Raw genomic sequence first — 13,667 nt, 5'->3', positions numbered from 1 at the left:
ACAAAATAAAAAAGTGTACACAAAAGGATAGAAAAATATAGAAAATGTTGCAAAGACACAAAAAATGTCTCCAAAAACACAAAAATGACCGAAATACACAAGAGCGCAACAATAATAAATGGGAGGAATAATGTCAACAGAATGTTGAGCATTTACCATTTTAAACTCAAGCTTTTTTAAATTATTTTTTTTACTGATATTCAATGTGACCTACTTTCACATTTATCTATCTATCTTTTTCATTTGTTTAATGTATTTCCTGTTCCTTTATTATTTGTATAAAACAAAGAAAAAAAGCCACTTTAAAGCACAAAACCAACCCAGATCTTTGTCTTTTCTATATTTTCTTTATTGTGACAGCATTTGATCAACATAGAGAATAGAGGTAGATTTCCATCTTTATTATTCAAAAGAAATCTTTCCAATAAAAAAAAAAAAATATTTTTAATAGAAAAAAAAGTTTACTTCAATCAAAAATACAGTAAATATTTCCAAGTTAGTGTTTAAATGAAAAAAAATAAATTATTTGAGACCCAAATAATAGCATTTGAACACTTTTTTTTCCCTTTTGATTGAAAACATTTTTTTTTTGATTGGAGTAAACTTTTAAAATTGTAAAGTGTGTGTGTTTTTTTTTTTTAATTGAAAATCTTTTTTTTATTGAATAATAAAGACACAAATCGATCTCCATAATAGAGAACCATTTATAATAAAATGTGCAAAAAAAAAAAACATGTTTATGTCCATAATATTCATACATCTCTATATTTTAAACCCTAAAACAGCAACTTTTACATTTCCTTCAGTGTAAACATTCAAAATAAAAGGTGATTAAAATGTAAATAAAGCTAAAAAATAATAACACTATCCCTACTCTGTCCAGCAAAGTAGAGCCTGATTAAACCATCCGTCACCAAAGGCACCAAACAACGAGATAAGGAGTGAAACCAACAACCCATGAGTGAATAAAAGTGATGTTCAGCACCTGATAAATGATGTGCATCTAAAGCTCTTCCCACGTCAGGCTCTCGTGTGTTTTCCTGCTCACGGAGGAGAAGTTTTGTCGTGTTTATCGGAGGTGGAACAGCTCAGGCTCCGTCGTTTTCTGCTTTCTTGACGGTTTTCTCAGGCTATACTTGGACCTAAAAATCCATCTTCTACGAGCAGAGACGTTGGTTTGAAACAAGATACGGTATAACTTTATCAGGCCGAAGGGTTGAGGGTCACGTCTCCTTCTGCTGTGCACACGACACGGTGTCCAGGTGAGTTTCTGTTTCACCTGTGCATGAAAATAACAAAGAAAACAAAACACACAAATGTCTCAATTCAAGGGTTTTAATGAATGATCACATGATACATTAAAAGAATTAGGTATTTTAATAGGTTACAAAGCGATTTCAGACAACTACCAACAAGGATTAAGGCACACGTGTCAAACTCAAGGCCCGGAGGCCAAATCTCCCCCTTTAAAGGAGTTCTCAACCTTGGGGTCGGGACCCCATTTGGGGTCGGGAGACACCAAGAGGGGATCACCAGTTGCCTTCAAGAAACTAAGAATATTTTCTGAACAATTTGAGCCGGTTTTTGCTTATTTTTATCCTTCTTCTGCAACTACACCAAACTTACCACAAACTTTGCCATATTTTTGCTCCTTTTAATGCATTTTTGCTCATTATTCCCATTTCTGCCACTTCTCCATCAAATTTCAATGCCTTTTCCGCACATGTTCGGCACTTATAAACCCTTTACACCACTTTTACCATCTAATGTCACATATGTTGACCCATTATTGTCACTTTTAACATCTTTTCACCATATTTCATGCTTACTTTTGCCATTTTAACCACATTCATGATTTGTTATGCCCATTATTTGCCAGTTTAAAGTTAAACTATCGGTAATTGTTCCTACTTTTTTCTGCTGATTTTAGGCCAATATTCACACTTTGAACCACTTTTTCACCATTTTTGGTCACTTTAAACCCATTTTATTTCTGATTAAAAAGAAGGATTTACATCTTTAAGATGATTATATACTATGACACAAATAATAATAAACTGTAAATATTAATGTAAATAATAATGAACTTCCAGGATAACAGCAAATATTATTCAGATGAATAAATAAATGTGGTTATCACAGATTCATAGAACAATAGACCATCATTTTACTGACTTTATGAATGGACCCCAAAAATCTCTCCCCTTTATTTCCCCTTATAGATGGTCCTGTCTCCACATGACTGTTCTTCAATGGTCATGTCCACCTTCAGCTACAGTGGGGATCCCTGGTCTATGGAACCTTTATTTTGGGGGTTGATTATTTTCACAAAATTTGAGTGGGATAAAAAGGCAGCAAGGAATTAAAATGAAATGACATCCCTGGAAATAACTTATGCATGAGTCGTCTTACGTATTATTTTCATTATTAATATTGATATTATTTAACATGTAATTAACATGAGTCTCTCTCTCACCTGTGGGGATGATAAAGGATGAAAGGTGAGTCCTTCACGTCCTCAGCTTCAGGATGACCGTGGCCAGGATGAGGAAGAAGGTGTTCCAGCCCAGAGTGACGGCGAAGCCTCTCCACACCATCATCCGAGACAAACCCCAGCCTGACCAGAGCTAAAGACAGTTAGTTATCACTGATACCACCACCAGGCTCCACAAATGCTGACTATTACATATAACAGTACCTTTTTCTTATATCAACATTCATTATATCAATAATTCAATATTTAGCGTTCCCACTGTTCCAGTTAACGATTTGATATGAATCTTATTAATTTATTATCAGACATTGATAGTGATAGTGATGGTCAGAGATGCTAAAATGGTGTGTGTTCTAGACTGGAACATGAGCAATGTGGTCCTAAAAAACAAAATGACTCCAAAGATATAAACAAATGACAACAAAAGGACACAAAGGGACAACAAAAACAGAAAAACACACATATTAACTCCAAAAACCCACACAATGACAACAAAAACACGCAAAATGACAAGAAAACAGAAAAACGCAGGTATTAACTCCAAAAACACACTAAATTGATTTAAAAAAATACACAAAAGTGCACGAAACATACACAAAATGACTCCAAAAACAACAAGAAAAATACACAAAATTACAAAAAAAAAACAGAGAAGCACACATACTAACTCCAAAAACACACCAAATTATTCCAAAAACCAACAAAAGGGCAGCAAAAATACACAAAATGACAATTGTCAACTCATTGGCCATTTCAACTTTATTCTTGATTTGCCCAAAATTATTTCCTCCATCAAAACTGTCCCTAATCTGCTTCCGTACATCTCTCTACATACACAATAATCATAAGGTGCAGTGACTGTGAACCTGACCTCTGTACATGATGCAGCGCAGAGACTCTGAGGCGTACGTCTGAGGCAGAGCCAGACTGAGGTAACGCAGAGGATACGGGATGCACTCCACGGGCCAGATGATACCTAGATATAACAACCATTAACAATGTTAATTATATTAATGAGGAGGTGGGATTAGACTGGTGCCGGTGCTGCTGCTCACCGCTGAGGATGAGGTTTGGGTAGAAGATGCCGAGCGCGGCCTGGTTGGCGTTCTGCTCGTCGTCGATGGCGGAGGAGATGACGAGGCCAAAGGAGATGCCGGTGACGCCCTGGAGCACGATGAGGACCACCACCAGAGCCAGGGAGCCTTCGTTAGGCATCTGTAACCACAACAACAGCTACTTATACACTCAATGACAGAGGTGTAAAGAGTGCACATACATAAAATACTTAATAAATAGTTCATTTATTTGATCTTATTTATTTATTTTGCACAATTACAGAATAACACACATGATCACATAATAGATGGATAAAAGGAGCTTGAAGATCTTATTTGAAGCATTTACCTAAATAGTCATCAGTAATGAACAGACAAAAGCAACATAACATAACAATAAATAAATAAATATGTACTGTTTTAGCAAAAAAAAAAATATATATATATAACCTAAGATAAATCAGAATCAGAAACCAGTCATGAGATAAAATGATCACCAGTCGAACCACAACACCAAGTTGCGAGAGTGTTTAATGGTTTCAGACACGACTCACAAAAAAAAAAAACACGATCTACAGTTTAATCGCAATACAAACTGTTATGAGCCCTCAGTGTGTCAGAAACCAGTCACAAGATACCATGATCACCAGTCGTACTGTAACACTAACTTGTCTGAGCGTTTAATGGTTTCAGACATGACTCACACAAAAACCCACTATCACCAGTTGAACCGTAACAGCAACTGTTATGAGCTCTCAAACGCACATATTAACTCCAAAAAACATACCAAATTTTTCCAAAAATAGTCAAAATGACACAAAAATACATTTTTGATGTATTTTAAAATATTATTCACATAAAAGGTGTTTAAAATGTGTGTGTGTCCCACCTTGAAGACGAGCAGGATGAAGAGCAGCAATAAGATGATCTGAACGCTGATAACAAACAGCTGAGAGAAAAGATGAGCCAGCAACGTCTCCAGAGAGCTCACACCTGTCACACACACACACACACACACACACACACACACACACACACACACACACACACACACACACACACACACACACACACACACAGGATATAAAAAAAAAAAAACATCCATTTATTCATATTCAGATGTTTTATTATTAAACTACTTATTTTTATTCCTGGACAAACAAACTATAAACTATTCTCTCATTGCCATTACGTGTAGAATTAATTCATATATAAATATCTATTAATATTTCATATTAGATGGAATAATATCAAAATATAAATACAATATAATATCACATGAAATAATAACACAAAAAAATGTATAATGATAAATAAACCTTAAATAGCAAGTTAGTAATTATTTTCCATGGCTAGAAAAAGAAGAAAAAAATAATCAAATTACTGTAAAGACGAGAAAAAAAAAGAAAAATCAATAATAAAAATATTTAATTTGTATTTTTAAAGGTTGTTTATTTATTTTAAAAATGAACAAATGTATGATAAACTAAAAATTCAAGAACCAGTGCGTCAAATGTTTTTATTGTGCATGTTTGTATATATACACACTATGTATATACAGTATATATATATTTGTTGCCCTCTGTTTCTAAAGTGATCACACTGCGCTCCCTGCTGGCCAAGAACTGAATCACACTTTAACTTTGTTACCTGTGAGGACACATTTTCTGAAATTTAAAAGCCAAGATAAGATCCCGGAAATAAAAGTTTTTTCCCGTAGCTCTTCACAATAAAAGCGTGCTTTTTGATTGAAAACCATGGGGGTATTTCATCAAAGTAGAGCCAGGCTTATGGTTTAAACCTGGTTTAGCTAAACCGTCTGTGACCATGCTGGATTTTACCATTTCATCTAACTCTTCTCAACTTGAAGCTCCTCAACTGAGCCAATCAGCTGACAGTGTTTAGCTTAAGTACACGCCCTCATAAGACCCACGAGATCGATCACAGATTTAATGATTAGAGAGACAGCCAATAGGAACCAATGCTGAGACCAACAGGATGTGACATCATCTGTTACTGAGCAGTGAAAATAAATGACGGACACATAAAAAAAAATTAAATTAAAAAAAGGACCGACTGTGGTTTGAACATTTTAAAAGTAGTAAAGGGTTAAAGAAGGTGTTATTTAGTCAATTTACCATAGAAAATAACTGAAACATGTGATCACACACTGATCGTGTGCGTTTTAACACTTGTCAGCGTTTAATAAAAGAGATGATGTAACTCACAATTAAATAATATGTAATTTATGAGACTAGTGAGTGTTTGATGAACAGTTTGTATTCACAGCTTTCTCATTATTAATCTCTGATCAATGAATGGACACATTTATATCGTGCGGTAAACGGAGGCGATGGATACGTACGTATCCTTATATATTATTACTGATGGTTTAAACACATGGTACACATTAAACATGTAATAAGACAATGATTCTATCGTCATTTGTATGGATTTCAAAGCAAATTAAAACATTTACTATGATATTCTGTTTAATTTCCTTTTAAAATATCGCATGAAAGCTGTATTTAAAAAAATTAAAATAAATAAAAAATAAATATATATATATATATATATAACAGAAGTCTTTTTTTATTGTAGATCTTTATTGAGTGTTTTAAAGCGTCACTAAATGACTTCTTTGATAATGATGACGTGGTTTCATGAGAGTGCGTTTGCAGCTTAAGCCACGCCTGCTGCTTAAACCTGGTCGAGAGCAAGTTTGACCCACGGACTGTGTTACTATGGCAGCCAAGGTGTTTCCTCTTTATTGAAACCGCCGTTCCAGTTAGAACCCGGCTTAACGGAGCCAGACTCTCAGGTTAAACCTGGACTTAACCCTGAGCTGGGTTTGATGAAATACCCCCCATGTCTAACCATGCTCATGTGTGAACCTCTAACCTGCCACCCAGCAACGGTCCAAAAGTCCCTCCTTCCTCTCCAGGACGAAGGACAGCGCCGTCAACCCAACCGCCAGATAGAAGGTGATACTGGAACACACACACAGACATTTAACATAAACAACAACAACAGCAACAACAGAGGCAGGCTATCAGCTGATGGAGAAAAACAACATGTTGGAAGCAGTCAAAGTGCTGGGTGTATCAGTTCAACTGGTGATCATTATAAATGCTGACTCATCGGATTCATCTGTATAATCAATTTAGTCACAAAATGACGTCTTCACAAGTCGAACCACAACACCCACTTGTCTGAGCTTTCGATGTGTCAGAAACCAGTCACAAAATAAAATGATCACCAGTCAAACTCTAGCACTAACGGGTAGAGCTCAATGTGTCAGAACGGAGTCACACAATAACACCATCACCAGTTGAACCACAACCTCTGTGATTGATAACGATCGTGTGTCCTTCGTACTGACCTGAGAACGGCTCCAGGCGTCACAAACGTTGTGAAGTCGGTGTTCATGTGTCCATAAATGGGCTCCTCAAACTGGAAGGAAGATTATAAATCAATTAAGACAAACAATTTTTGTTTAACAACAAGTTTTTTTTAATGATATTCATTTCAAAGATTTTCTGTATTAAATCTATTTTATAGATTCCATGTAGTTATTATCAGATTTTCTGTATTCTTTAAAAATGGATTCTATGTAGTTTTCATTAAATTTTCTGTTTGTTTTGTTAGTTTTTCTATATTTTATACTATATTTTCTGTAGTTTTTGTCACTTTCTGTAGTTTGTATTAGATTCTATGTAGTTTTTATTAGAAATACTGTAGTTTTTATTAGAATTCCTGCAGATTGTATTAAAAGTTCTGTAGTTTTTACGATATTCAAAGTTGCTTTTCCAAGATTTTCTTTTCTGTATTTATTTTTTTATAGATTCTATGCAGATTTTCTAAGATTTTCTGTTTTTATGGATGCTATATAGTTTTTATCAGGCTTTCTGCAGTTTTTATTAGATTTTCAGTAGTTTTGATCATTTTCTGTAGTTTGTATTAGGTTTCTTGTAGTTTGTTTTTTTTAAATGAGTATTTATGTAGTTTTTATGAGATTCTATGTAGTTTTCTAAGGTTTTCTGTTTTTTATGGATTCTATGTAGTTCTTATCATATTTTCTCTCTCTCTAGCTTTGTTGCTCGCCATATAAAACTTACTAATATGGCAACATTGTTGCGATTATCAGAGATAAGAATCAGCCTTAGCTGAGCTTTACTTGTTTTCTTACCTTTATCGGCAAGGCCACCATGTACGCCATACTGCTCAACTTATTGTCCACGAAGGCCTGCAGACATATAATAAATCAACAAATAATACGATGAAAGCTAGAATGGGAATGATATACTGTATGTAAAGGGCAGGAGTGTCAAACTCATTTTAGTTCAGGGGCCAAATACAGAGCCGTAAATACTTATTGCAACACATTCCCACCTGGAAAGCCTGGTGAAGCTTCTTCTGCAGCATTAAGGCGATTTGTCGATCTGCAGCAGAGGAAGAAAAGGTGATAAGAACAAGTTTAGATTTTTTTCTGATTCTATCCAGCCTATAGAAATATACAGGAGAATGGCCATGACCCACGCCATATTAATATAGACTAACTGGACATGGTAAATGGATAGTGTTTGTTCACATGGACACACTATAGAATATAATCATCTTAAAGATGTTAATCCTTGTTTTAATCAGAAATAAAATGAGTTAAAAGTGACCAAAAATAGTGGAAAAGGAGGTGAAATGGGATTTTAAAAACCACAGAAATTGGTTAAAAGTTGCAAATTAGAGTGGGCAAAAACGGACAGAAAAAGTGATAAAAAAGGGTTCAAAGTGTCCGTATTGGAACAATTAGTTAAAACTGGCAAATAATGGGCATGACAAATCGTGAATATGGGTAAATTGGCAAAAATAAGCATGAAATATGGTGAAAAGAGGTTAAAAGTGACAATAATGGGTCAACATATGCAGAGAAGTAGTAGAAATGGGTTTATAAGTGGTGAAAATGTCTGTAAAGTGGAAAAAATGTGAAGTAAAGGGCGTTGAAATTTGATGGAGAAGTGGAAGAAATGGAGGTAATTTAGCAAAAATGCATTAAAACGAGCAAAAATATGGCAAGAAAAAGTGACAAAAATAGGTTAAAAAATGGCAAGTTTAAAACAAGCAAACATGGGCTCAAATTGTTAAAGAAATATTCTTAGTTTCTTGAAGGCATCTGGCGACCCCCCACCAGTGTCTCGTAAACACAAATCGGGTCCTAATCACAAGGTTGAGAACCCCTGCTCTATGTTACAGACCTATAACGACTAGCTCTGTTCCTAAATAAACAAACATGAAGCAAATCCTCCATGAAGCCGCATTAACATGCAGCTGTTTAACATCTGTTTAACATCTTTTTAACATCTGTTTAATGTCTGTTTAACATCTGTTTAACGTCTGTGCAGAGGCCGTTTCGTATTCCTTCCAAACACGTTGATGCTTGCGTGTAACTCACTGGTCAGGTCGAGCCACACGTGCACTGATCCTCCATCGACCACTTCTCTGGAAACTTGTCTCTGTATCATCCTACGCACGCACGCACACACACACACACACACGCACACGCACACGCACACGCACACGCACACACACACACACACACAGGCACATTTTTTGTTTGTGTTAGGTTCTATGTAGTTTTTTATGAGTATTTATGAGATTCTATGTAGTTTTATTTTATTTTCTGAATCTTTCATAAGAATTATTTTAGTTTTTATTACATTTTCTGTATTTATTAATTAGATTTTCTGTAGTTTTTTTTAATCATTTTTTGTCATTTGTATTAGGTCCTATGTAGTTTTTATGAGATTCTATGTATTTTTTTTTTTTTTTGAGATTTTCAGTTTTTTTATGGATTGAATGTAGTTTTATCAGTTTTCTGCAGTTTTTATTAGATTTTCAGTATCATTTTCTGTAGCTTGTATTACGTTTGATGTAGTTTGTATTAGTATTTACATAGTTTTTTGAGATTCTATATAGTTTTTTGAAGATGTTTTTTTTTTTTTATGGATTCCATGTAGTTCTTATCAGATTTCTTACAGTTTTTATTAGATTTTCCATATTTTTTTATTACATTTTCTGCAGTTTTTCTTAAGATTTTCTGTACTTTTTACCGTTAGTAACTTCCAAACCCTCACCGTTTGGTCAGGTAGCTGGTGAAGTTCTTTCCGAAGCCGACCACTCCCCAGTACTCGCCGTTATAAATCCCCTCAAAGGCTTCAGAGTGAGACAGCGCCACCTAGAGGAAGCAAAGTCCAGGATAAGCCTTCATTACGGTATAAACCTGTGAGAGTAAATGTCAGAGAGGAACATGATTCAGAGATCTGGTTGGATCAGTGTGTTGTAGTGTTAATGTCTTATTTGTGTACTTTCACTTTCTCCTCAAACAGAAACTCCCACAGTGTTTTCACCCCGAGCAGAAGTGAAACTAAAGTGTTTTGTGTTGTTTAAGATCAAGACGATGCCCTGAGACCACGATCACAACTTCACCAACTCACCCACAGTTATTATTGTTAGTGGTACGTTTATTTCTTTTTATTTATTTATTTATCTAAAAAAAAAAAAATAGAAATAGATATAGAAAAAAAATGTCAAATGTAGTTTGACAAAATAAATCCATTAAAATATCAGCGTTATTATAAAATATGATTAATAAAATGTATATATTAAACCCATTTTACATATACACACAATTCAGCTCCCCAACAACAACAATGACAAAAGTTAAGCTTTCCTACCCCCAGCCTCTTCTCCTGAAAATCACATACCCATACCAATGTTTTTCAAGGCTTCTACGTGACCTACATGGTCAATTTTTTTTCAGAGGACCCTTGGTGATTACAGTTGATGTGAAATTTTGGAAATATATGATACTGAGTGACAATAAATCATGTTTTAAATACAGAAATCTGTAGTCCGCCTTAAAAAAAACCCAGGGATTTACAAAAATATAAAGCCAATTCTCAATAAGGAAGGCTACAAAGGCAGAAATAATTGAACTAATGTATGGACATCAACTGCAGCAAGTTTTGTGACAATAATAAACAATAGGCCAAAGTTACACATGTTTTTGAAAATAAAAAAAAGTTGAGGTGGAAGCCCACTTTGCCACAACTGTGCCAAATCCTTCCACACGTTTGGAAACAAGTGTGTAACTGTAATGTGTCAGTCAAATGTTTGACCACTAGATGGTGCAATGTGGCTTGAAAATAAACACATATCTATTTTTATTCAGGTTTCTTCTGTGCAATGTGCATTGCTATTTTTGGTTCCACTCTTCGGTGCAGTTACACATGGGTCTTGTTCAGCAATGCTTTGGCCAACCAGAATGCTTGACACAGTGTTGCAAAGCTGAGCAATTGGTGATATCAAACACTATGGGGGTGGGCTCATAGGATGGATTAGTCGATTGAAAACCGCCTGGATGTCAGTAATGGTAATGACATGATTTCATCAAAATATGAAGATTAATGAACATTACAGCAACTTTTGATAAGAAACAACAAAGGTAAGACACAATTTGTCATCATTGTTGACTTTTGCAGCTGTGTATTGTCTGATTTTCTGGCGTTGTTTTGGTACGTAACATACCTGACCTGTATAACAGTCAGTTCAGCTCGGCCTGTAGTTTCACATAGGCTCTTGTTATAGAGCTCTGTGCATATTTTATGACTCACAACAGCGAGAAAACCCGAGTTTACTGAGTTGTCGACTTTTCCCTCTTTGAACATAATGGCCTGGTGTGTGCGCTGTGGTCTTGTGTTCTGAATGTGGGTTGGCTACACTTTTAGCTGAGTTTCTGAGGATTACGACATACACAATAAAAATCAAAAGAAAAAAGTCAACTGAGTGAAATCACAATAATAATAAAAATAAAATAATAACCTGCGTCACACTGGAGTTGTCTAGGAAGGATAGCAGTGCGTTGCTGTAGGAGGAGGCGGAGCTCTCGTTGTTGACCACAGCGATGTGGATCCCTTCAGGATCTCCTCCCACACACAAACAGATCAAAGAGATCTGGATGACGGGCAGTAGGAACTGGAAACACAACGAGCTGCAACACACAAATACACACTCTCACACACACAATAAAAACCAGCAATAAACCACCGTGTGTGTGTGTGTGTGTGTGTGTGTGTCTGTGTGTGCGTGCGAACCCCGGCATCCTCTTCATCCGCACCAGAGTCTTAATCATCAGAGCCGCGATGTTTCTCCACTTTGGAAGAACGTGTCTCGCTCTCACCTTCCAGTCAGCTACGACACAAACACATTATATATATATATATACATATTTACTGTATATATCATTACATGCTTATATCTATCACATAATAACTAATATTACTCATTGGAGTCAGGCAGCCATTACTTTCTCAGCATTTACCAAAAACAGTGACAGTTTATCTGTACTTATGTAATAATAAAATAATAGTAACAAGAAAAACTAAAATCATCACATATATAACTAGAGCATTTGGATAACGCAGACCTCCGCCAAGTACAGCACGAGTACCGGGTGGGACATAAACACAATGCACTTCCCTACCACTACTACATTACCCATAAGCCCCCATTCTTAAAGGAACAGGCTCAGGCACAGCTCCTATTTTCATGGCTCAGGTGGTAGAGGGTCGTCTTCTGATTGAGAGGTTGGGGGTTTGATCCCAGTACCTGACTATGTGTCGAAGTGTCCTTGGGCAAGACACTGAACCCTAAGTTGCTCCCAGTGGTCGACTAGCGCCTTGCATGGCAGTCCTGTCCCACTGGTGTGTGAATGTGAGAGTGAATGGGTGAATGAGCTGATATGTAAAGCGCTTTGAGACTGTTTCAGTGGTGATAAAGCGCTGTATAAGTCCATTTACCATTTACTACTACGACTACGACTACTACGTCTATGACTACGACTATTACTATTACTACTACTGCTACTACTACTAATAATAGGCTATTGCTGTTGTAAACAGTGCAAAAATGTTCACAAGATGCTCTTATTCTATTGCTATTTTATTTATTTCATGTCAAGGATTATTAAATAATAATAATAATAATAATAATAATAATAATAATAATAATACCAGCTGTGCACCTTGTAAACAGAGTTTGAAATAAAAGCTGTCTAATTACCTGAATAGATGGGGATGTCGTCTGAAGCTGCAGGTCCCACAGAGAGGATGGGCTGACTCTCGTCTTTCCCGCTGAGGAAGGAAGGACTGATTTCCAGAGAGCTGGACTCTCGTTTGGATTCCACCTGATCCGACGTCTCACAGAGCTGCAGGAAGGCTCGCTCCAGAGTCTGCACGACAAGAACACACTCCATCATCAGGGATGTCCACCAGCAGCAGCTTTTACGCACACCACGCAGCCTTTGGTGCAGCTCCAAAAGTGAACGCACACAAAAAACTCACAAAATTACAGAGAAACACACAAAACCCCATTTTTCTTCTTCTTACCAATCTTTTTCCCACAAAACGTGACTCATAGTCAGCACATGTGTTTACGGCTGTTTTAGATTAGCCACATTATTTCCATTATTATTATTTTTATTAAGAATCCCCCTCTGAAAAAGCAAATAAATTACATGAAAATGAAAATCTAGCAATATTATCAAATACATTTTTACAACATATCAATATAATAACCATAATGTTATCAATAAAACACAAAAACCCTTGTTCTGTTTTTTTCTTACCAACCTTTTCCCCTCAAAAACATGACTGTTTTAGGTTAGTAACATTATTATTATTATAACTATTATTATTATTCGAAATTCCCTCTAAAATAGCAAATATATTACATTAAAATGAACATTTTACACTGTAGGAAAGCTTATTAAAATGTATAATCTTTATTAAATAATTTTTACATTGTATCAATATAACAACATTAATGTTATTCATAGTCCAAATATTAATAGGTTTAATCTCTTCAGACAACTTTTTTCAGGAAATTTACTTTGACCTCCTGATGTGTTTGGATTGCCAACTGTCAGTCTTCCTCAGAGGCATCTACTGATCGCATTCATGTTTCTTTCTGGGCGTGGCCAACTTGAAAGTTCTCTCCGGCTGGCCACACCCCCCTGTCGCCCAATGGTCTCTGGAGAAGAGACGTATTAAGGACACAGGCCTCTG

General features: G+C 35.8%; 1 protein-coding gene and 1 long non-coding RNA gene across 5 annotated transcripts in view; one reads left to right on the top strand and one right to left on the bottom strand.

The window, feature by feature from the left end:
- Positions 1–593: 593 nt before the first annotated feature.
- The window catches only part of abch1 (ATP-binding cassette, sub-family H, member 1), a 36,817-nt gene continuing 23,743 nt past the window's right edge, over positions 594–13,667 (bottom strand). For 2 of the 4 annotated variants that reach the window (XM_028469378.1, XM_028469377.1), the window contains exons 8-21: positions 12,664–12,832; positions 11,697–11,793; positions 11,425–11,593; positions 9,678–9,778; positions 8,996–9,066; positions 7,942–7,991; positions 7,739–7,795; positions 6,932–7,002; positions 6,451–6,539; positions 4,439–4,542; positions 3,550–3,709; positions 3,366–3,470; positions 2,477–2,617; positions 595–1,279 (exon numbers count right to left, since the gene is read on the bottom strand). In XM_028469378.1, coding sequence (XP_028325179.1) covers positions 2,511–2,617; positions 3,366–3,470; positions 3,550–3,709; positions 4,439–4,542; positions 6,451–6,539; positions 6,932–7,002; positions 7,739–7,795; positions 7,942–7,991; positions 8,996–9,066; positions 9,678–9,778; positions 11,425–11,593; positions 11,697–11,793; positions 12,664–12,832 — 1,350 coding nt within the window. In that variant the 3' untranslated portion in view covers positions 595–1,279; positions 2,477–2,510. Of the gene's footprint in view, positions 1,280–2,476; positions 2,618–3,365; positions 3,471–3,549; positions 3,710–4,438; positions 4,543–6,450; positions 6,540–6,931; positions 7,003–7,738; positions 7,796–7,941; positions 7,992–8,995; positions 9,067–9,677; positions 9,779–11,424; positions 11,594–11,696; positions 11,794–12,663; positions 12,833–13,667 lie in introns of all 4 variants that reach the window. The other 2 variants (XM_028469375.1, XM_028469376.1) reach the window with 2 other exon arrangements.
- On the top strand, positions 10,832–13,210 carry LOC114477196 (uncharacterized). Its single transcript, XR_003675677.1, has 2 exons — positions 10,832–11,047; positions 12,672–13,210. It is a non-coding gene; the product is annotated as an uncharacterized LOC114477196 (long non-coding RNA).

This window comes from Gouania willdenowi, chromosome 15 (genome assembly GCF_900634775.1).
Source record: "Gouania willdenowi chromosome 15, fGouWil2.1, whole genome shotgun sequence".
Lineage (NCBI taxonomy): Eukaryota > Metazoa > Chordata > Actinopteri > Blenniiformes > Gobiesocidae > Gouania > Gouania willdenowi.
Note: the sequence above shows the minus strand (reverse complement) of the source record. Positions and strands in the feature narration are given on the sequence as shown.